At 36.0% G+C, this 25,102-nt stretch overlaps 1 protein-coding gene across 1 annotated transcript in view; it reads right to left on the reverse strand.

Moving 5' to 3' along the window:
- Positions 1 to 25,102, reverse strand: part of FBN2 (fibrillin 2) — a 231,120-nt gene that overhangs the window by 103,762 nt on the left and 102,256 nt on the right. The window contains exons 8-11 of the mRNA XM_060146231.1: positions 14,627 to 14,752; positions 3,813 to 3,965; positions 2,088 to 2,321; positions 1,022 to 1,159 (exon numbers count right to left, since the gene is read on the reverse strand). Coding sequence (XP_060002214.1) covers positions 1,022 to 1,159; positions 2,088 to 2,321; positions 3,813 to 3,965; positions 14,627 to 14,752 — 651 coding nt within the window. The remainder of the gene's footprint in view (positions 1 to 1,021; positions 1,160 to 2,087; positions 2,322 to 3,812; positions 3,966 to 14,626; positions 14,753 to 25,102) is intronic.

Genomic DNA, 25,102 nt, shown 5'->3' on the forward strand with positions numbered 1-25,102 from the left:
TTGTGTCTCTGTACACAGTTTAGAATGATTGATTTTTCCAAAGCACCATATTTGGCTTACATTTTTTTCATAGTCATAGTGCACTTAGATGTTTTCAATTTTACTTGGGAAAACTGTGATACTACCTGTCTCTGTTCCTGGCCTCTCATCTATATTTTATAACAGAAGACCTGAACCCAAATCTGGTATTTAGGGTTATGCTAATTACAAAACACATACATGATTATTTGCTAATAAGATGAATAAATAAAAGAATAACCTCAAAATGGTTCAATCCCCATGGTCCTAAAACTACCCTTAAAAGATCATCAAAACTCTCTTCATTGCCAAATACAATAGTGGTTTTGTCCTCACTGTATTTGATTTTTTTGCTGCACTTAACACTTGACACTCCTTTTCTCTTGAAAGCATACCGTTTCAAGGCTTCAGTGCCATGTATTTTCAGATTATTTTGCCAGCTCTCCAACATTACTAATGTTGCTGGTACACAGGGTTCCAGCCGCACTACTCCTGTTATCTTTTTACTCTTCCTGTTGTTCAGCCTGGCTGACAATATTCACCCTCATGGTTCTAATCAACACCTCTATGTTACTGACTACTAAATCTCTAACTCTAGTCCTGAACATTCCTCTTAGCTTGAGACCTCTATAATTAAGTACCAGAGACACCTAAAACTCAACATGCTCAAAAAGAGACCCATCAACCGCTTCCTCCCAATCTCCACCTTCTCTTGCATGTTAATGATGCCACCGTATATCCAGTGTTGTTCGGCTAAGAAGGAAGGAAAGGGGGAAGCAGAGACAGAAATCACAACATTTAGGACCAGAAAGGGAAGGGGAGTCTTGAAGTGGTCCAGCTCAGCAGTAGGTTAAGGGAGCACATGGAAGAGCATGCACACAGGAGAGCCTGTTTGGAAATTAGCTTTACTTCAAAAGACTTTTTAAAAATCATATTCAGCCCAACTTGTTCCTGTAGTCTAAAAGCTATTAGAAAACCAAGAATTAAAGAAGCATGAGCTTACCTATGCAATCCCCATTTGCATCCTGCTTGTAACCCATGTTGCATTCACATCGGTAGCTAGAAACAGTAGGTATGCAGCGTCCATTTAAACAGAGATTAGTATGGTGCTTACATATATCTATTGTCTGGTTCAGAATAGCTAGGGAAAATTAGAACACAAATGATATTTCATCATTCCAACATGGATTGCTTTTCTTAAAGTCGATTTTTAAGAGGATATTTAATAGTATATTATTTAGGTGTACATATCAAAAGCCCACATTATTCTATATTTTATTAAAACTTTAACGTTGAGAATCTAAAAACTATTCTTGAGACACATGGTTGTAACTTGCACTTGTTAATATACATCTGGAAACTTTGCCCATAATGGTGTCTTTTTAAAATTTCAGGAATGTTCTACTGTACATTTGAATGCTTTCCATTTCTTTTTTTTTTTGTAGTTGAATATTCAGATATAGTAAATAGGCAATATGCCAAAAAGAATAAACATAACACTGTAGGACATCATTAAATATTATTAGCAAGAGCAGTTATTTTAAAAAGAATGAACTGAAATGTCAAGCACACCAATGCCAATTCTGGCAGTTCTCAATTTCTTAAGTTATTCAACAAAAAAGGGTGAAGAAAAGAAAGATATTTCATTATAATATTTGTATAGGCACAGAGCAAGATTTATTCAGTCTATCTCAGTTGAGAAATGGTTCTGGAAAACAATTCAAAGGTTGTATGATCAGGGCAGCTGCAAGCAGCCAAATGAAATACACTGGAACCGAAAAACGTGATCTTTAATGGTGTCATCTGGACTTGGAATATTACCACGCTCTCATTTCTATTTTCAAAGAGAACCTGGGTCACTCATTCTTTTCTCCAATTTAGAAAGTTTATGGAGCATAAAAATATAATACTTTCCTAAGATTCTGTTTTACTATATTATGTTTTAGACCTTGAAATAAGTTTCTGCACACACACACACAGACACAAACATACTTTGGCAAAAAAGTTAGATATTATAAAATTATTTAAGGTGGAAAACCAAAGAGTCTATGCACAAAGTGAACACTCACTTAGTCCAGTGATGATGGGCCCCTGTCCCCCGGCCCCTACACCGGCTCCCCCAACGCCAGGAGAAAAGCCATTGCCTCCAGGAATGGGAATGAAGCCTGTCCCTCCTGGGCCATAGCCATTGCCATTGCCACTTGGAGCAAAGCCACTCCCCCCAGTGCCTCCAGGTCTGGAACCAGCACTCCCTGGAATCCCTCCTATTGGAAGTCCATCCATGCAAAGTCTGCGATATTCCTCTAAAAGAGAAGAAAGTTCAGTTAACCACAAATGAATGGATTTCTGCATAATAAAGGCAATTTGTGTACTGTAATAATCATTTTAGGTTATCCTCACTTGATGATATGAATAAGTAAGTTATTATCTTAATAAACATTTTCAATGCTAGCAGTGGCAGAAAAAGATACAGATGTTTCAGAAAAAATTAAAATATGTATACCATATTTTAACTGAGTTGCATAACCAAACAATTATCTACACATTTTGATTTTATGTCCCTAAGTGCAACTCATAAAATTCCAGATATAACTGTAAATGCAAGAAATTTACTTGAATGGATGAAAATTAAACCTTTAAGTAATTCATTCTGTATGTTTGGTTTTACTTAAATCTCCATCAGTATTGTACCTACACATTTTTCCTACCTCTTCTCTTCTCTTTAAGGGATTAATATGGCTTCAGAATAATTTTTTTCTAATGTGGATTTTTAACAGAAGACAGTATTTAGTAAACTTTTAAATCTGCTCATTATCTGTCCAAGTATCAAAGCTGAGGGAAAAGAAGCAAGAATATAGTGATTGCCTTATTTCCTTAACTGTTCTCAGAATCAGGGCACTATATAAGAAGAAGTGAAAACTATTTAGCTCAAGCAATTGTTTGCGTATTGACATTACTATCATATACTACTAGTGGAACGATAAGTTTCCAAAATTATATACTATGCATTAACTCTGCTTTTTAAAAATTTTTACTATTCAATTTTGGAATTTCATGGCTTAGAGATTTAGGAAGAATGTGCCTTAATTTTTTTCTCCATAATAGTACATATAGATACATATCTTTATAAGCATATTTCAAAAAGTGTTATTATTTTTCATAGTATTTATAATATAACATGAAGATAATATAATAACATATTATCAACATACCTTTATGTGATAAACACTAATTGTGCTTTACTATGCATATTATATTAACAAGAGGAACTACTTCTCATTCATCTTAATTTCCCAGTATAGCTTCAGGTATACAGCAGTTAATATAGCAAAGTGAATGAGAGGTATCCTCCTACCCTTGTATTCTTAATTTTTAAGGTCATTAGAAAAGAGAGGACATATCTTTAAGGATTGGGACACTATAAGCTAAGGGCATTCCTGAAATAAAGTATAAATGAAGGCCAAAATTTGTTATTCAAGCTTCAAATAGAAGATTAGGAGGTTTTAAAACTGAACTGAAATACTGACATTCCAGATAATTAATAAAAATTCTTGCTTAAAGTCAAGTAATGATCAGTTTTTAGGAGTTTTTCTAATATTAACAAAATGGATATAATAAAAACTGATCCCAATAACCAATGCCACCCTAACCCTCACAAAAAACACCCAAGTCATATTGAAGACACTAATAGGAATGCAAACATGACTTGTCTTTAAGGGAAACACTAAAGTACATTATTGTTACTAATTTTCCTAACACTGTCTGTCCTGAGGAACTAGCAGCCAGCAGCTCACCAGAGCCTCTGATGGGACAGGCTTCAGGAATGGTTCCAACACCCCAGCAGCGGCCGGGCTCACAGCAGCATTGCATTTTTGTCATTCTGCCCGGAAGCTCTTGTGCACAGCGACCATTCACCAGGCCGGAGAAACATGTGCCTGTTCTCTGATCTGAACATATGAAAATTAAATAGAAGACATGACAGAATTACCTGGAGTTCACATCAATTATTTCACCTGTTAGGAGATGCTAAGTGAAGGGAATTATTTTACTTAATTTCTATTATATCTACTCATTTGTTTAATTTCTATCACATTTATTCATTCCTTTACTTATTTACCAAGCAAATATTCACTGAGCACCTATGCCATGCCATATCCCAGGCATACAAAAATGAAAGACGTGAAGCAGATATGAGCCAACACTGCAGTGAGAAGCCACACCCAGACAGACCCAGAGCTTGAAGGAAAGCGACAACCCAGTCTCAGCCTAGACTGGTCAATTAGTCACCCAGCCAACCTGCAGACATGTACTGCTGTTCACTACTGAGAGTTTTGTGGTTATTTGTTACCCAGTAATATCCACCTGACGCAGGTGCTATTTTAGAAAGGTTGAGCAGAACAGCTCCTTTGAGACATCTGAGAAGAGACTTTAATAAGATGAGGGCATGAGCCACACAGTTACCTGAAAGAAGGGCAGTTCAAAGAGAAAGAAGGAGATGTGCTTGACATATGTGAAAAATGAGGAACCCATGTGACTGGAGAAGAGCAGGCATAAGGGGGGTGGAAGACCCTGAGCTCAGAGGCGTACAGAAGGCAAGAGCATGCACAGCCCAACAGACCATGAGGGAAGGACTTTCGGATTTTATTCAGAGAGTCAAAAAAATGTAAGTCTAGTTTCACTATATATTGTTTAACTTTTATCCAGATGCTTCCAAGAAGTTTTGTCTGTGACAAGAAGAAAGATGTACCACAACAAACAGGAGCTGCATGTCACTGATGAAGATGACACCATTAATTACAAATAATGCTATTAATAGGGAAGGCCTAAATTTTTTACACTAGATATTGAGTTTAAAATAAATATATTATTTCCTTGAATGGTCCAAAGTATACCTCAGCTTGCTTCTATGCTATTGTTAAAGAATTGGTTTGAAGGTACTCCATGTAAGAATCAGAATGCCTTCCATTTCCCAAAAGAAACCCAGTATGCCCAAGAGCAAAGTACTAAATGTGATGTATGCGTGCATACTTAAAGGCACTGCAGACATTTCATAAACGTTACAAGCTGGGCTTGGATAGGCTGTCACTGGGAATAATTTCACAGAGAGGTTTCTACTCCCAAGAATGATCCAGGAAAATAGTTTTTAGGATATTCATTCCAGGAACCCAAAGTATCATATTCCTAGATTTACTTGATTGCTACACTCCTCAAGAATAGGATGTAAATTAAGATAAGAAAGTCCTAAGCTCTTTACAGTAATCACTGTTACAAAACACATTCAGGGCTACATGGTAGATTGACTGTATTGATCTCTTCAAGGCTCTGTAAGGAGGAGGCTGTACCATAAGACTTGGGAAAAAAAAAAAAAAGAAGAGTCATGGCTTTGAGTCAGGATACCTAGGTTTACATCAAAATATTATTACTGTTGATTCTGTAACATATCTTTTCTTCTTTATGGAATAGGGCTGATGAGAGAATTAAATAAAACAATGTATGTTCTGTTTCCAGCAGAATGGTGTATTAGCTACCCTGAGTGTCTCTCCCAATTGAAACACCCTGGATAAAATATGAGAAATTATTTTAAAATATACATCATCTTGCTGACATCAAAGAAGGAAAAAAACAGAGTCTCAAAATGAAGTGAAGACAGGAATCTTAGGAGGTAAGTTCACACCTAGCTTTCGCTTTAGGGTTTCTGCAAAACTCTGGAGTTTTGATTTTCAACTCTGGTAATTTCACAAGGGGTTAGAGCCTAAGATATAAAAGCCCAGATTCACCTTGTTAATGCAAAATGTAATAGGAAACTCCCTCATAAAGTAGGAGTCCCAAACAGCTATATCCTTGTTATGTGGCTAATGTAGAGGAAGCCAGCTAAGAGACTTGCCTGTTTATACCTCAGTGCTGGGTGGAGGGAAAAAAAGATTCTTCCTAAAAATCTGAAACCAAAAGCTCTTTCTCACACAGACAGCTCTGATGTCAAAACATTAAGTTTGTGTTCTGAAAAACTTCAAAGGAAGAATATAACATAAAGAGGTCTCCAGGTAGGGATATTCCAAGTAACTCGCAAAAATCAGTACAATTGAGGACTTAATACTGACATAGGTCTCAAAGAATTCCCATAGATAAAGTTCTAGGAAAAAAGGAGTAGCTAACAGCAAAGTAACTAAATAAGTAAGTAAATAAATAACGCACAGAGAAACAAGGCTCAATGAACAAAAACTAGCTGAATAAACAGCAGGTTTCAGATACTGGAATGGTCAAACCAATTCTGAAAATCATTGTTTTTAATTAATGATGATTCATTAAATATTAATTAATAATGAAATAATCTTTAATCTGTTTAAGGCAATTAAAAATCTAAAAATGGGAACAGTAAAAACAAGCCCATACACAATGAAAGAAAAGATGTAAAAGACTTCAATGAAACTTCTATAAATGAAATGATCATAACTGAAATAAAATGCTTAGTGACTATATTAAGCAGTGTATTGCACATAGATGAAAAGAGAATTACTGAGCAGGAAGATATAGCTGAATATATTATTTTAGTGTTGTTCAGAGAGTCAAAGAGAAAATGTTGAGAAGAGGTTAAGAAGTATGCAGGTGAGGGTGAAAAGGTAATTTGCATCTAATAAGAGTACTAGAAAGTGTCATAAGCAGACAGTTGTGGGAAGGCAACAGTCAACAGATACCAGCTTACAACTTTCTAATGATGTTGCAAGACAACCTCAGATCTAGGAAGTCCAATAAATCCAAAGAAGGAAAAATAAAAAGAAATCCACAGCTATCCATATCACTGTGAAACTGCAGAACAACAAAGAAAAGGTGAAGATCTTAAAAACAGCTAGGAAGAAAAGACAGATTATCGGCTAAGGAATGATATTTAAGTCAATCACTGACTTCTTAATAGCACCAGTGGATGCTAGAACACAATGGAATAGTATCTTCTGTCTGCTGTGATAAAATAACTGTCAACCTAAAATTCTGTACCCCAAGAAACCGAAGGGAAATTAAGTTCATTTTCAGGAAAACACAAACAGAGACAATTTTCTACCAAAAGGTTCTTGCTAAAGGAAATTTTAGAATAGGTGTTTTAGGTAAAAAGGAAAATAATTCCAATGGAAGGTTTGAAATGTATGAAGGAATGAACAGGGAAAATACTTTTAGATACATGGACAAGTACTAAAATATCAAACAATAATAATAATGATTAATTTGTTGCAAACAAGGGAGTGACAATTGACTAGAATTTTTAAATTGGAAGAGGGAGGTCAAAGTGTAACCATTCTAATATTCTTTTATTATTTAGATGTGGGTAAAAATACAGATTAATTCTAGGCTTTAAGTTACATATGCATCTTCAAACAGCTAGGATAAGCACTAAAACCACAGAAATAAACTACGTATTTCTAAACAATAGAGGAAAAAGAATGGGGTGTGGAAGAATGGAAGGCAGGAAGCCTGAATAAATCCAAAAGAAAGCAAGAAAGAGAAAATAACAAAAAAGCAAGATAAATGGGAAGCAAAAAAGAAGATAATAGAAATAAAAACAAATATATCAGTTACTGTAATAAACACAAATAAATTTAAATCTCAATTTAAAAGACAAAGATTTTAAGACTATGCCCCCCAAAATTTAGATTTAGGCTGTTTAAAGAAGCACATTTAAGACAAAAGGAAACAAAAGATTGAGAGGAAACATATCCAAATGGCATATATTTAAACCTTCCTCTCCAACTCACAAAATGTGATGCCAAATAATATGAAATAAAATGAACCAAGAGAAAATATTTAGAAACAGACCAAGAAGAAAAGAAAAAAAACTTTAGAGAATCAATATACATCAAAAAATGGTTCAATTCACCAGGAAAATATAATACTTTTAAACATTCATCACCTTATAACATAGCATCAAAATACATAAAACAAAAGCTTAAAGGGCCACATGAAGAAACTGAGAAATCTACTACCAAGGTGGAACATTTATACAACTCTTTCAGTAACTGATAGACACAGTAGATAAAATCTAGCAGCTCAATAGAAAATTTGAACAGTACAGTTAACAAGTTTGATCTCATATCTATCCAACTGGAGAAAACACGAAACTTTTTCAAGCCAACAGGGAAGATTTGCAAACCAGGTAAACTCCTTACACTTCTAAACAACTCATTTGTCAAATACAATACCATACTGAAAATAAGGTAATATGTAAAAAAAAATGAGTAGGGGCTCATCAGGAATCTGTACCAGTCTCAGATTTTGGGAGTCTGCAATGTTATTGTGAGGGCTCCACAAATTTATACTTACACTGAACACTGCAATGCAAATGAAAATGCCTCATAATATACAGGCACTATTATGGTTCCTACTGATGGAGATTCCATTGTGACTAATAAAATACAAATTCATTTAAAATTATTACTGAACATCCAGTAGTTTTTTTTTTCATTATGTATTTTCTCAAAGATATTGGGTTATCATCATGTGTGGATCTGAAAACATGTTTGATATTAAAGAGGGGGTCTTCAAATTCAATAAACATAATTAACTTCTGTCCTACACAGTTTGGAAACCTCTACTCAGTCTTATAAGATGTGTTGGAGGAAACCATGTCATTGTTGAGAAGGTGGACGGGCAGAAAGAGAAGATTCAAAAGTAAATCATAACTTTTTTCCATAAATTCTATAATTAGTCTCTTCTAATAACATCGAGGAGGTAAACAATCTACTTCCAATCCTTTGCATCAAAAACAGATCAGGATGAGATACAGACACATGTAGTGTGATGTCTCACAATTAAGGTCTCTCCAAAAATACATTTCAAAAGGAAGACAGTGGCTGAGAGTTAAGTTCTTTCCTTTGCATATCTGAATTGCATGGTGCTTAGAAAGTACTGTGTTGGAAGTGTGCCATATGGAAGAATAAAAAGGGGCACCCTATAGAACTAACTAAGAGTTGTTAGGCACATCATCCCTTGAAATAGGGAATTATTAGGGAAAAAGGCAGAAGAAGCATATTTATTACACCATTAGGACAAATCCTTCTAATGCTTGGTATATATTTAACTGTAGAATTGATATGTCATAAGTAACAAAACATGTCTAGTCCTCTAATAATCTCCTATCACCCTCGCTACACTCCCAGAAGAGGATTTACATCAAGTCTTATTTAAACCCACACTGAGGAAGAGGAAGCAATCCGTCTCCTCTGATTAAAATATAAATCTATCTTGAAACAAAATAATGGTACTCTTATCAGAGTTTGTTTCATGGCTTGACATTTAGTCTAAACTTGATTTACGTGAACTAACAGTTAATTATACAATGTGATGAAAACTTGGTAAAAGATGGAGGTGGGGCTTACCTTGAAAAAAATACGTCTCCTGTTGAATGAGCTTTGCTTATTAAAAATGAAAGGGTCAGCCAGAAAACCCTGATGAGGTTAGCTCAGGTCAGAAGACTAGCGACAGTAGGTGTTCAGTACATAGAAACCATTGCCTCAGACATCAGCCCCTCATACTGGAGACCTGCACTTGTCTCGCTGAGAGTCTGGCGCCAACCTGAGTTCCACTTGATTAATTCTGCAGATTCTTGCTATTCCTAAAACACTTTCATGTTGCTTTTGTGTTTCTATCATACAAGACTAACTAGAACTAGGAACAATGAAAGAAAGAGAACGACTGTGGCTCCGAGGTTTACTTCTTCCTTTAAAATAGTGAAGTTTGTCTTCCTCATTGTCTAACCTTCTCTTTCTAGGACATTCTTTCTTAATTAAAATTACTACCCCTGTTCCACCAGTCGCCTTTTATATGATTTTGGGGTTAAAACTCGAACACTATACAGTATGCTGTTTCATCCCTGTCTCCCTTCCTCCATTAGTTAAACATTTTTAGGAGTTTTGGTTTATCCTTCAAGCATTTGTTGCAAATGCACGCACACACATGTAATCAACACCCATCATCACACAGAGTGCTGCACAAGGACAGCATATCCTGACCATCATTGTCAGAAGATCTTCCTCATTTCGCTTAAACAGTCTTCCCTCGTCTTTTGTCTCTGTACTGCTCAAAATTCTTGATGGGCTCCACCATCCTCAGGATCAACCTGCAACTTCTTAGCATGGCAGTTAATGAGCCTCAACAATAGAGTCTTCATCTTAACCCATCTTTCCTGTTTTCTCTCCAACTACTTTCTCACTCAGCTCTCTTTCCCAGACAAGCTCTCCTCACCGTCTCCAAGCCCCCTCACTTTCAGCATCTGTACGGCTGCTGACACCTTTCTCTTCGCTCAGTGCGGTCTTATTCCTTTGTTTAGCTGTCATCCATCTTTCAAAGTCTCTATCAGTGCTCACTTCCTTGAGAATTTTAACTATAATAATCAGGACTTTCTTTTGGACTTACAGCACTTATTGGCTAAGAAATTATTTAGCAATTAACGACCCACTGCCTCAAACTGTCTCTTACGTTACTACTTTTCACATTATGTTTTCAGGTTTTGTTTTCTCAAGAATACTCCATGGCAATACTGTGCACTGAAACTTTTGTAAAGCTCAAGGAAATGCACAAGGATATTGTGGCAACATCATATTACCTTAAGGACTTCTAAATGCTTACTTTCATTTTCTGAACTTCACTTGCTGCTGACTGTCACTTTCCAGTCCCCCAAATAGGGTCCCTGCTAGTTCTGTGTGCACGACAGTAGCTGGCACATTAACCTGCATACAGAATTTGCTCACGGCTGCTTGTCAATCATTACTGACTCGCTGACTGCCAGTCACTCTTCTTGCCTCTACTGCAACGTGGAAATTAGGTATTAATAATGCCATGAATATTATAATGACATTGAATTACTAAATGATATAAGGGTCATTAAGTTGTGCTATTAAAAATGCTTCTAAGAAAAAAAATATTAGGTATGGGTGGACTCTTTTTCGAAATGACATATGTTAGTACTCTTTGTTAAAAAGGAGAGCTGTTTCCAGTATATTTTTTAAAACTTGATGGAAAACAGGAGATAAAATCAAATTAAGAATTTGATTTTTATATTTAGCATAAAATGAAATGGGAAAACTATCCTCATTTATAATTAAAATGCCCCACTAAACTCTCCTGCCATATAAAGCTATTTCCTACACATGAAAGAAAAAGGCAGTTTATTGATGCTTTATAATGTTGTATAGATTCAAGATGTTTTGATTAACTAGAATAAGGGATTAGGGCAGCATTCACCATGTGCCACTCTTAAAATAAAGGTGCAGATAACATGCAGTTTCTTACTTAAGAAAAAGCTTTCAGTTCATCCAACTCATTATTGTTAGCATACATGTGGTTACAAAATAAACAGCATGGAAATATTTATGACATATATAATTCAATCATAAATAAATTCCATCTAAGAAAATACAGACTCAGATTTTAAAAAATCAAAACCAAAGATCTCTTACATATTAAAATGCTAGATTTATTTTTTTCATATGTGGAAAACACATACTTATTCCAAATGAAACATAGTTATTCAAAAAATTTTTAAGCTGCTTATTACTTAATTTTAACATTGGTTTTACAATTTTGGAACGTCATTCTCCCCTCCTTAGGGGCTTTCCTCTATTCCTGTGTCAGGATATTGATACTGAAATGAATGGGAACTCATGGTTAGCAAAGAACTCACTGTGCCTCAGGTCTCTGGAGCTCAAGCAGGCTTTCTCACCTTCTGAGCATTGGGGACTGTAACTCAGTGCCATCATATCATGTCCAGCAGGATGCCAAATGATGCAAAGCAGTTATTAACCAACATTAAATTCTTACATTCAATGTCATCTCATTCATTCATTTGCTGGTTTGCCTATTCATTCAGAAAAGATTTACTGAGCCCAAACTTCTAAGGAAGGGACTACATAAGGCACAGGGGACAGAAAGCTGCATAAGGCAGGACCTAACGGAGCTCAGAGTCTGGCCAATGAGTAAAGCACAAATACCTGTGACACTGTGATAAACCCAGAAATGAAGGAAATAAAAAATATTACAGGAAGGGCGGATTGATTTTGCCTGACAAGAAAATGTGGGTTAAGCAGGGATGGCTATAAAGAAATGTGATACCTAAGTGGGTACTTAAAGGATGAGGTGGGTTTTAACAAGCATAGAAGGGGGAAATCAAGATGCTTCAGGCAGAGGAAGTACTGTGGGCAGTGTGCTCATATACTGCAATAAGAGAAACGTGAGTGTGAGGTATAAGTGGTTAGAGACGAGTCCTGAATACAGGCTGGGTCAGGCTCTAAAGGGCTTTGAAAGTCCAGTAAAGGCTGATAACTTTATATAAAAAAGCAAGAGATAGAGTTTACCATGATTTAATGGTAAACCAAATATCTGACATTGAAGAAAACAACCTCAAAAAATCACTGGGGATCTTGATCATCTGAATATGATGAAAAATACGCTTCCTTTTCAATGCAAAAAAATGAGCATGTGTTGACTAAAGAAAGACTTAGAAACTTAAGAAATGAGAGCGAAAGAAACAACTTAGAAATCTGATATAAAACACTAACATTTGTTACGGCAAATTCTGCCTTCTTACTAGTTGGTCTAGTTGTACAATTCATTCCCAAAGGCCTTCAATTACTCCACATTGTCTACCAAATAAAATACATACATCTTATTTGGCATTTTCAGAACTTCATGGTGATAACCTCACTTATGTCTCCAGCCACATTTCTTTTAGCCATTTCTAGAATATAAGTTTCCTTAAGTCAGGGTCTATGGCATCCAGCCAGTGATGTTCAACGATGACTCCCAAACTGACATTTTTCCAACAGAGTTGAGTTCATGCCTATTTCAAGCTGATGACTGCATATATGCGTGTATGTATATGCACATTCTTTTCCTATACAGTTTAAGAAAATTAAGCCAAGTATAGGTAGTTCTACTAATTTTCAATTCTGTTAAACTATGTTAAATGAATCAGACTTACTATGCAGTGAGCCAACTGGTAACACTGACCCTAAAAACAGCTAATTTGCTCAGTTTTATAGACTTAACGCCTCTATAATGTTTTACCTAGTGTAAGATAGAACTCGGATTCATTCGTGAAGAACAAATAATTGTCATTCAAATTTCATAATACTCCAAAGGGAAAGGGAGGCTCCCAATGGATATTGTACTTTTCAAAGCAGACTGTCAGAGTGGTGGTAGAGAAACCACTCATGCTGGACACCTTGATATCTAGGCACAGGGTCTCTGTCACCTTAAAGCAGATAAGGAGACAGTGTAGAACCACAGGTAACACAGGTGCAGAGAGATCTGGATTCAAATCGTGGCTCCATTTGTCAGCCCTGTAACATCATGTAAGTCACTTTACCTCTCTAAACCTCAATTCCTTCATCTATAAATCAGAATAATTATGCCTATCACACACGGCTATTTTAAGGAGTACATCTTCATTCTCCTATACCTCCTCCTTCCCCTAATGATAATAACAGAAGTAATAAGAAATATTTTATTGAACATTTACTAGAAGAAACTGAAGTATAGACAGGTCAGTAGCTTACCCAAGGCCCCACCACTATGTGATAATGAGGTGATACAGATGTCCAGTGCCTTACACGTGGTATGTATTTCATAAATGGCAGCTGTCAATTTTACTACCACTACCATAGCTTCTTCTTTGACTGCTATTGCTACTTTTCTATTACTATTTACGATGACACCATAGTATTCTGAAGGCAGGATCTCCATTTCTCATGTTTGCTGTTGCACGGCCATAGCATAGTGTTTGGCATATCAACACATTTTATCCAGTGAATTCAAGACTTTTTACTGGTGGCCTAGGACTTCTAGCTTACATCCTGAACCCTCTGTTATTTCCTCTCTTCAACCCAGTTCACTTGGACATCCTTTGGATTTACAAAGTCCCTGGAAGTTAGTTGCTCACACACCCTCCCAGTGGGGATGGGAGACAGTCATTGCCCAGACAGTCATCCTCCAGCAAACTAAGCAACTCTCGTCTTTGGGTGCTGCTTTAATTTCCCTAATTCCTGTACTATATGAATCTTTAGTGCTCTTAAAGTCTAAGGCTTGTTCAAAAATAGATTACCTACACATGACTCTTTTATCTTTCTAAACAAAAGAGAACATGAAAATATATACGCCTTTAATTAAAATATGCTTAAAACAAAATTAAAGGTATCGATTTCTTTTCTGTAATAACTATTTTCACTAGAATAAACACATGCTAAGTAAATAAGACACTACATTCATGATTCATAGCAATGAAAGAACACTTAATTACTACATTTTGTCTCCCAAAGTAGATTTTTAAAAATCTTTCTCATGCCTTTGTGTCTGTTAACACTTGGCAAGAGCAGTGTCTTGAGGAAATCTTTCTTCATTTCAGAAATGGCTTTGACAACATAAAGCAAACCCAGATGGCTTCTGAAACTGAAGTTTTTGCAAAGAGCACCTGGTCGATCAGTCCCTCAATAGTGGTACCGTTTATTTTAAACAACTCTTCCAGCATTTTCCCAGTCATTTTATAATCGTTGCCATCTCCGTACCTGTTTGGGCTGTTCTGTCATTAGAAAGAAGCAGTGTATTGTGCCTTCAAAACTACAAGGCTTACCGATGCACCGAGAGCCATCTGTTGAGGTTACATATCCACGTGGACAAACGCAAAAATAGCTTCCCACGGTGTTGGAACATTCGCCAGTTTCACATATCCCAGGAATGATGCTGCACTCATCAACGTCTAATCAGGGGAAGAAGGAGAAGATGACTGAGAAAGGCCTTCATTAAATAGCTTTTAAAAGGGATTTTTTAAAAAGAGTATGAGAGCACTCATGGTTGATTAGGTCAGATCATATAACCCTGAAGATACTCTTGTTTCAGGCCCTAAAGAATTTCTCACACATATCTATGGGAACTGAGATGAAAGTAAACTCCCATGGCAGTAAAACAAGGCCAACTAAAGCAAAACTCTATATCCTTTTTTTTCCCCCAAATGCAATTTAAATTGGAAATAAGTAAAGATGTAAATGTTTTAGTTTCCATTCTACATCAATTAGGGAATTATCCTACTAGAGACTTTAAAAAAAACACGTGCATGGATGATATTTTAAAATATGAAATAACTACATTTAAAAATGTATAGCTAATTTTCACATTAATTATTTGAACCAATGGAGGGTGGCAAGCACTTTTCTTTTTCTATTTGGCTTCAGGATACGTTTTTGTACTTACATGTGAATATCGGTATATTTGACATTCTGGAAATTAAGTTCAAACCTAAAATAATACAGTAAAATGGCAAAGGGCAAACTTGGGTGGCTTTGGGAAGTGTCCAGTTTTCCTATTGTGCCTCCCTGCACTTATCCATTCAGTTTACTCAATGTTAGGACTAGTCTACTCCCTTTCACATTAATGAAAGGTCTGCTTTCTTTTAAACTGTCCCCAAATCAGAAAACCTGGCCATTTATATAAGCTTTAATGTACTTTTCTTTTAGTTCAATAAGCAGAGAGAGGTGGAAAGTCAACAAAGCTACAATTAGGTACACTGGAAGCTACTTGTTAATACATTTAAAAGGAAATGAGCCATTGTGAGGAGAATCCAGCCACAGATGCCTGGGAGTTAGCTGTTCTTTTTAAGGAACAGAGCTAGCAAAGATCAGTGAATACAGGGAACAATTATAAAAGCCATAAGCATAGATGATTACTGAAAAGTAAACCTGAGCTTTTAGTTTTGTTTTAGATGCATATATATATATACACACACATATATGTTTAAGTGTATCAATAAAAAGCAAAGGAAAAATTATATGCTAATTGTAAATACAAGGAAATAAATTTTAAACCCCACAATTAAAGAATGGTTGAAAATGCCTTTCTTAAATTCCTCTATTGCTCTATTCATCCTTTTTTCCCGCCGTTTACTGACAAGTCATTCTTGCCTACAAGCTGTATCATGAAATAACTATATGCCTGTGTCTTCTTGGAAAGTTCTTAATAAAAAAGTTACCAGATTCAGACTTTTCTGAAATAATATCTTCATTAGAGGCTTAACAGTTAGCCACTGAAGGCACAGTGGTACAAATCATAATCTACCAATTCCCCTAGAGAGCTCAGAATTCTAACATGAATTGGTTACATGAGAAGCAAACATATAATGTGGTGAAAGAGTTACCATCAGATTTAATCCAACAAAATGAAACCATATGTGCAAAATTAGGGTCTGCTGCATCCTGTGTTGCTATCTTAGTGCAGGGCATCTTAATAAAACCGAATGTGGATTCAGAAGAGAAAGGAAACTAGAACAGCTATACTCTAATCACCAAATAAACTGATAATCACTTCTAGATAAGGAAGACAAAAAGAAAAAGAGAATAGCACACAGTAAAGCAGCAAGCACTACAAAAGTGAAGGACCAAAACTTTCCTTCTGATCCTCTTATATCCAAAGTTATGACAACAGTCAAGGCACTTATGGAGCCCAGGATTGATCCAAATTCTTAAAAATTAGGAATCTTCATTTAGTCCTTAATTTAAGTATTTACTCTTATTTTCAGCCATTTCCTTTCATAATAAAAAACTTCTTTGTGCTCTACTTCCAAATAGCCTCCTGACAACAAAAAGAGTAGAAACTGAAAGATGTTTGACATTTTTCTTTTTTAAGTGGAGAAAAATAACCCTGGAACATAGAAGAACACACGGAATGATATTAAATTTGTGGGTTTTGTGTTAAATATTTTATTTTACAAAAACTCCATGTTTCACAATTCTCCTTAGAATTAAGTTAGAACCTTGAAAAGTTAGCTTCCAAATAATTATATGTAAAAGGTTCCCAGTAAAGTATTTAAGAATTCTATATGAACAATAGGAATATTTTTCATTTATTTTTGGGCTAGGCTCCCCCTCAAATTTTAATAATTAAAAAATTTGGTGTTTTGTTTTTTTACTGATCAAAAAACCCTGCCTTTCGATGTGCCCAATATTTATTCATCAATTTAAATTTAGCGTTGACATTTATGTTAAGAAGGATACGTGCATTTAGCTTTTCTGTAATAATAGTTTTTCAAGACCATACGTCACAATCAGATTTGGAAGTAGTATCTTCACAAATACAAAACATACATTGCCTATGTAGGTATAAACAAGTAAGCCTAATAGGGACAATTCTATTCACAGGAAAAGGCAGTCTTAATGGGAATTCATTTCATTCACGTTCTGCATACCTAATATGCTTCTGTCCATCTCCCCTTGAACTTTTTAAAAAACGTTTATTTATTAGTTTGGAGGCTTTGGTCTGTAATAGAAAAACTGATCCAAACTGACATAAACCAGAAATTTAATAGCTTGCATATCTGGCAGTCCAGAAGTGGCAAGGATTTTAGGGTTGTTTTAAGGCAATGTCTCTTGCTCGGCTTCTCTGAGATCTACTCACCTATCTCTCCTCTGTGCTTTGATGTCATCCTTAAGGCTGACTTCCCTGATGGAAGCAAAATGGTTATAGCAGTCCTAGGCTAGATCTTTGACTGGGATATCTAGTGGAGAAGAGAGGGTGTCTCTTCCAGCGGTTCTCTTCTAAGAGGAGGAGAACTTTTTCCCAGGAGCACCCAGCAAATCTTCCCTTTTCTCCTAATATCCTGAACTGAGTCACATGCTAACTCTTTTGAATGATTCCTCTAGCCAGGAAAATGTGCTCATTGACTTAGGCCTGGAGTCCTGAACTAATTACTGCTGCAAGTGGAATACAGTTAGCTTTAGACTAATAAAAAACAATGAAAACAAAAATAAAAGCCAAAAACAGTATGGGTGAATACAACTGAAAATACAGCATAGTTGAACAATGGAAAGTGTACCAGTACGGTTGGGAAACTGATGAAGATAAGCTTAGCCAGTCAGCCATATGCTGAATCCTGAACCCATATGAGAGCTTTCCCAAGAACTTTGGCTTTTTTTCTGAAATGATTTAAGGTGTCTATGAAGAGGTTTAAATTAAACAAGAACATTTCATAAGCAAATCAATATTTCAGAAAGATAATCCTTGTGTTTAATGTAGATAGACAATAAATAGTCCAGTGATAAATGATGAGAGCCTGAAGTAAGCTTTATGATGAGGGAGAGAACTCATATTCAAGAGATTCTAGAGGGAGAATTCAACAGGACTTTGCCACTAGATAAATATCTCAGACTTCTGGCTTGATTGAGAAGGGAGCTAATGGCAGTGCTATTAACAGGAAATGGGATACAGAGGGAAGAACACATTTTGAGGTTTGGTTGAGTTTGGGACATTTTGAGCAAGACATTTTGAAGAGAAATAGGCAGAAATTCCAACTCTTCAGCTAAAAATTTGAAACTCAGTAAAAAAAAGTAAGGGGTAAAGATGTATATTTGTGGTTTATCATTGACTCTGCAGATTGCTTTTGAAGTTGTAGCGATAAATGAGATTTCCAAAGAAGACACATAAATGAAAAGAATTGAATTTAAGGAGGGAACTCTGAGAATCACCACCATCCAAGGGAAAGTCAAAGGAAGAGAAGCCAGTACAGGAGACTGGGAGGAAGAATCAGGGAAGGTAAAAGCAAGAGTATGATGACAGGATAGTAAGGAAGAACTCTGTCAAAAAAGACGGAGCTTTAAGTGTGCCATGGGAGGGTAAAGAAAGAGAAGGACTGGAAAGTGTTTGGTAATTTGAAGAAGTGGAATACAGGTTTTTTTTGGTTTTTTTTTTTTTTAAAGGAAAGTAGATCTAAGCAAAACCATCTGACAGATTTCTGACTGCCAAACCACATAACCTCATATTTGTCAACCAACATTTACAACATTCACTGTAACTCTTACTCTAAGCAGAATATAATTAATAATTTGGTAAGTAGTGCTAAGTGTGATCTCAGATATCACTGAATTCTAAGAACATTGCCCTAGAGATTCTGTCAATTCCAATATTTACATGTCATACATAAAAGCAGTCCATGTAACAATTATGTTACAGAGAACTTAGAACAAATAAAATAAGAAATTTTGTTTAAAAAAAGTGCTCATAGAATATTTTCTTTCCATCCCATGCCAAGGAACCACATGTATTTGGCATATTGCATATAACTTTTCTTTTGGTATAGAAAAAAAGTAAATATTATTTCTCTTCTATGTACACTGAATTTTTATTAATATACTATTTGAAACTAGGAAAACTTACAGCTAAATTTTAAATATAATAAGTTGCTATTTCAAGCTTTTATAGAGACAACAGGCATTTTCAAAATGATAAAATAAGTTGTAATGGAAAAGTAATGTTTGCTTTACCCTTTTCAGATATTGAAAGGATAATGTATATCAATTGCACTCAGAATTTCACTGTATCTTTATAAAGAGCTTTATAAAAATATAATAATTGCATGGTAATACAGCCATCCACCTAAAGTACAAAATTCAACAATTTTTGGTATTTACAGGGTTGTACAACTGTCACTACAATTTAATTTTAGAGCAATTTCATTCCTGCCAAAGTAATTCTACCCCATTAGCAGTCACTCTCCCTACCTCCCTCTAAGCCCTAGGCAATAGCTAATCCATAACTAATAGATTTATGACTTATAACAGCTAACCTGTATCTATATATTTGCCTATTCTGGACATTTCATATAAAGGAACCATAAAATATAAGGTCTTTCATGACTGGCTTCTTTCACTTAGCATGATGTTTTCAAAGTTCAACCATGTTGCTGCAAATGTCAAAACTTCATTCCTTTAATTGCTGAATAATATTCTATTGTATGGATATACCATATTTTAGTTATCCATTCATCAGTTGATAGATATTTGAATTCTTTTCAATTTTTGGCTATTACGAGTAAAGCTGCTATGAACATTTGAGTACTACTTTTCTCTGGACATATGATTTCATCTCACATGGTATGCACACCTAGAAGTAAAATGGCTGAGTAATATGATAACTCTATATTTAACTTATTAAGGAACTGCCAAATTGTTTTCCAAAGCAGCTGTAATATTTAACGTGCTCACTTGCAATGTATGAGGATTCCAATTTCTCCACATCCTGCCAACACTCATTATTACCTTTTCTATTTTAAGGATGTGAAGTGGTATCACATTATACTCTTGGTTTGCATTTCCCTAATGACTAATAACGTTGAGCACACTTTAACGTGCTTATTGATTGCTTTTATATGTCTTCTTTGGAGAAATATCTATTCAATTACTTTGCCAGTTTTTAATTAAGTTGTCTTTTTAAAATTGAGTTGTAAGAGTTCTTTATATATGTCCCATATCTGATACATGATTTGCATATAAATTTCCATATGAACCTTAGGATCAGATTGTCAATTTCTGCAAAAAAGCCAGTTGGGATTTTGACGGGGACTGTGTTGCATCTATAGGTCAATTTGAGGAATACTGTCATCTTAATATTTAGTCTTCCAATCTGCAAACATGGGATATCTTTCATTTAGATCTTAACTCCTTTCAACAAGGTTTTATAGTTTTAAGTGTACAAGTCTTTCACTTCCTTTGTTAAATTTGTTCATAAGCATTTATTCTTTTGGTCCTATTGGATGTGGAATACTTTTCTTAGTTTCATTTTCAGAATGTTCACTGCTAATGTATGGAAATACAATTCATTTTTATATGTTGATATTCTATAGCAGCAACCTTGCTGAACTGTTTACTGGGTCTAAATATAGCTTTTTTTTTTTTTTTTTTGCAGTACGCGGGCCTCTCACTGCTGCGGCCCCTCCCGTTGTGGAGCACAGGCTCCGGACGCGCAGGCCCAGTGGCCATGGCCCACGGGCCCAGCCACTCTGCGGCATGTGGGATCTTCCCGGACCAGGGCACGAACCCGTGTCCCCTGCATTGGCAGGCGGACTCGCAACCACTGCGCCACCAGGGAAGCCCTAAATATAGCTTTTTAGAGGATATCTTCTCCACTTTAGTGGATACCTTACTCATTTTAGTTGATCCCTTATCCACTGAATGTGTGTCATCTGCAAATAGTTTTTCTTCCTTTCCAACCTGGATACTTTTTATTTCCTTTTCTTTCCTAACTGCCCTGGCTAGAACCTCCACCACAATGTTGAATAGAAGTTGTGAGAGTGAACATCTATTTTATTCCTGATCTTCAGGGAAGCATTGATTCTTTTGCCAGTTAGTATGAGGTTAGCTATAGTTTTTTATATATGTCCTTTATCAGGTTGAGAATGTACCCTTCTATTCCTAATTTATTGATCATTTTTATCATGAAAGGGTGTCAGATTTTTTTCAAATACTTTTCCTGCATATATTGAGATGATCATATGGCTTTTGTCCTTTATTCTACTTATATGATATATTACAGTACTTGATTTTCAGATGCTGAACCAACTTGCGTTCCTGGGATAAATCCTAATTGATAATGATGTATAATCATTTTTATATGTGGCTGGATTTAGTGTGCTCATGTTTTCTTGAAGATATTTGCATCTATGTTCATAAGAAATGTTAATGAAAATGCTATTAATTCTTCATAAAACTCTCAATTTTCTCTCTTTAAATCAAATAAATAGATTTAAATTCAGCATCTACCATTCATTCATGAACTCATTAAGTAATTGCTGATTAAAGTCCTTTGTCATATAACATGTATCAGCCATACATAATCTCTAACCATCATGAATTTATAATTTATTAAGTAGGTAAATTTAAAACAAGGCATGATATGATTGATTCCACCATATAAGATTAACAATATGCTACTTCAATTTAATTATGAGAAACAGGAAAAGTTCTTGGAGGACATAGTAGTTGATAAAAGACCCTAAAGAATGGGGCAGAATTTAAACAGGCAGAGAAGATGGGAAAAACTATAAGCCAAAAACTATGGATGAGGAATGAAGACTTTCCCATGAGCTGCGGGTATTTATAAGGAGTAGAAGATACAACTAGAAGGTTAGAATGACATTCTCAAGAATCTTTTCTTGCTCTGTAGCAACGAGGAGCAACTGAATCACTAAGCAGGAGAAAGGGAATAAGAATATTACTTTTGGGGGACTTCCTTGGTGGTCCAGTGGTTAAGAATCTGCCTTCCAATGCAGGAGATGCGGGTTCGATTCCTGATTGGGGAACTAAGATCCTACATGCTGTGGGGCAACTAAGCCTGCATACTGCAGCTACTGAGCCTGTGCACCACAACTAGACAGCCCGTATGTCGCAACTAGAGAAGGCTGTGTGCCACAATGAAGAGCCCACATGCCACAACAAAGACCCAGCACAGCCAAAAAGAAAAAAAAAAAAAACGTATTATTACTTTTGGCAATGCTTTGTGCCAGTGTTGATAAAGAAGAACAGTGCTAGGGTAAAAATGGGGTCAGAGGCAGATATGGTCTAAGCTCCAGTTAATGAGGGTGGGACTAGGAGAAGAAAGAATAAATGAAAGGGAGACCTTCAAGATGGCAGAGGAGTAAGACATGGAGATCACCTTCTTCCCCACAAATATATCAGAAATACATATACATGTGGAACAACTTCTACAGAACACCTATTAAATGCTGGCAGAAGACCTCAGACTTCCCAAAAGCCATGTGAATGACAAGGTCTTGGTGCCCCGGCCGGGTGTCAGGCCTGTGCCTCTGAGGTTAGAGCCGAGTTCAGGACTTTGGTCCAGCAGAGACCTCCCGGCTCCACATAATAGCAAACGGCGAAAATCTCCCAGAGATCTCCATCTCAACACAAAGACCCAGCTCCACTCAACGACCAGCAAGCTTCAGTACTGGACACCCTATGCCAAACAACTAGTAAGACAGGAACACAACCCCACCCATTAGCAGAGAGGCTGCCTAAAATCATAATAAAGTCACAGACACCCCAAAACACACCACCGTACACGGCCCTACCCACCCGAAAGACAAGATCCAGCCTCATCCACCAGAACACAGGCACTAGTCCCCTCCACCAGGAATCCTACACAACCCACTGAACCAACCATAGCCACCAAGGGCAGACAGCAAAAACAACGGGAACTCCAAACCTGCAGCCTGCAAAAAGGAGACCCCAAACAAGACAGAGAAACACACAGCAGATGAAGGAGCAAGGTAAAAAGCCACCAGACCTAACAAATGAAGAGGAAATAGGCAGTCTACCTGAAAAAGAATTCAGAATAATGATAGTAAAGGTGATCCAAAATCTTGGAAATAGAATGGAGAAAATACAAGAAACATTTAACAAGGACCTAGAAGAACTAAAGATGAAACAAGCAACGATGAACAACACAATAAATGAAATTAAAAATACTCTAGATGGGATCAATAGCAGAATAACTGAGGCAGAAGAACGGATAAGTGACCTGGAAGATAAAAGAGTGGAAATAACTACTGCAGAGCAGAATAAAGAAAAAAGAATGAAAAGAACTGAGGACAGTCTCAGAGACCTCTGGGACAACATTAAACGCACCAACATTCAAATTATAGGGGTTCCAGAAGAAGAAGAGAAAAAGAAAGGGACTGAGAAAATATTTGAAGAGATTATAGTTGAAAACTTCCCTAATATGGGAAAGGAAATAGTCAATCAAGTCCAGGGCTTCCTGGAGTCCTGAGAGTCCCATACAGGATAAAACCAAGGAGAAACATGCCAAGACACATATTAATCAAGCTATCAAAAATTAAATACAAAGAAAAAAATATTAAAAGCAGCAAGGGAAAAACAACAAATAACATACAAGGGAATACCCATAAGGTTAACAGCTGATGTTCAGCAGAAACTCTGCAAGCCAGAAGGGAGTGACAGGACATACTTAAAGTGATGAAAGTGAAAAACCTATAAACAAGATTACTCTACCCTGCAAGGATCTCATTCAGATTCAGTGGAGAAATTAAAACCTTTACAGACAAGAAAAAGCTAACAGAATTCAGCACCACCAAACCAGCTTTACAACAAATGCTAAAGGAATTTTTCTAGGCAGGAAACACAAGAGAAGGAAAAGATCTACAAAAACAAACCCAAAACAATTAAGAAAATGGGAATAGGAACATACATATTGATAATTACCTTAAATGTAAATGGATTAAATGCTCCAACCAAAAGACACAGACTGGCTGAATGGATACAAAAACAAGACCCATATATATGCTGTCTACAAGAGACCCACTTCAGACCTAGGGACACATACAGACTGAAAGTGAGGGGATGGAAAAAGGTATTCCATGCAAATGAAAACAAAAAAACCTGGAGTAGCAATTCTCATATCAGACAAAATAGACTTTAAAATAGAGACTATTACAAGAGACAAAGGAGGACACTACATAATGATCAAGGGATACATACATAATGCACTACATAATAATCAAGGGATCAAGAAGAATATATAATAATTGTAAATATATATGCACCCAACATAGGAGCACCTGAGTACATAAGGCAAATGCCAATACTCTTAAAAGGGGAAATTAACAGAAACACAATCCTAGTAGGGGACTTTAACACCCCACTTTCACCAGCGGACTGATCATCCAAAATGAAAATAAATAAGCCAACACAAGTTTTAAACAACACATTAAACAAAATGGACTTAATTGATATTTATAGGACATTCCATCCCAAAACAACAGAATACACTTTCTTCTCATGTTCTCATGAAACATTCTGCAGGATAGACCATATCTTGGGTCACAAATCAAGCCTTGGTAAATTTAAGAAAACTGAAATCATATCAAGTATCTTTTCTGACCACAACGCTGTAAGACTAGATATCAATTACAGGAAAAAAAACTGTTAAAAATACAAACACATGGAGGCTAAACAATACACGACCAAGAGACCACTGTAGAAATCAAAGAGGAAATCAAAAAACTACCTAGAAACAAATGACAATGAAAACACGACGATGCAAAACCTATGGGATGCTGCAAAAGCAGTTCTAAGAGGGAATTTTAGCAATACAATCCTACCTCAAGAAACAAGAAAATTCTCAAATAAACAACCTAACCTTAAACCTAAAGCAATTGGAGAAAGAAGAACAAAAAAACCCCAAAGTTAGCAGAAGGAAAGAAATCATAATGATCAGATCAGAAATCAATGAAAAAGAAATGAAGGAAATAATATCAATGATCAACAAACTA

This window comes from Lagenorhynchus albirostris, chromosome 3 (genome assembly GCF_949774975.1).
Source record: "Lagenorhynchus albirostris chromosome 3, mLagAlb1.1, whole genome shotgun sequence".
NCBI lineage: Eukaryota > Metazoa > Chordata > Mammalia > Artiodactyla > Delphinidae > Lagenorhynchus > Lagenorhynchus albirostris.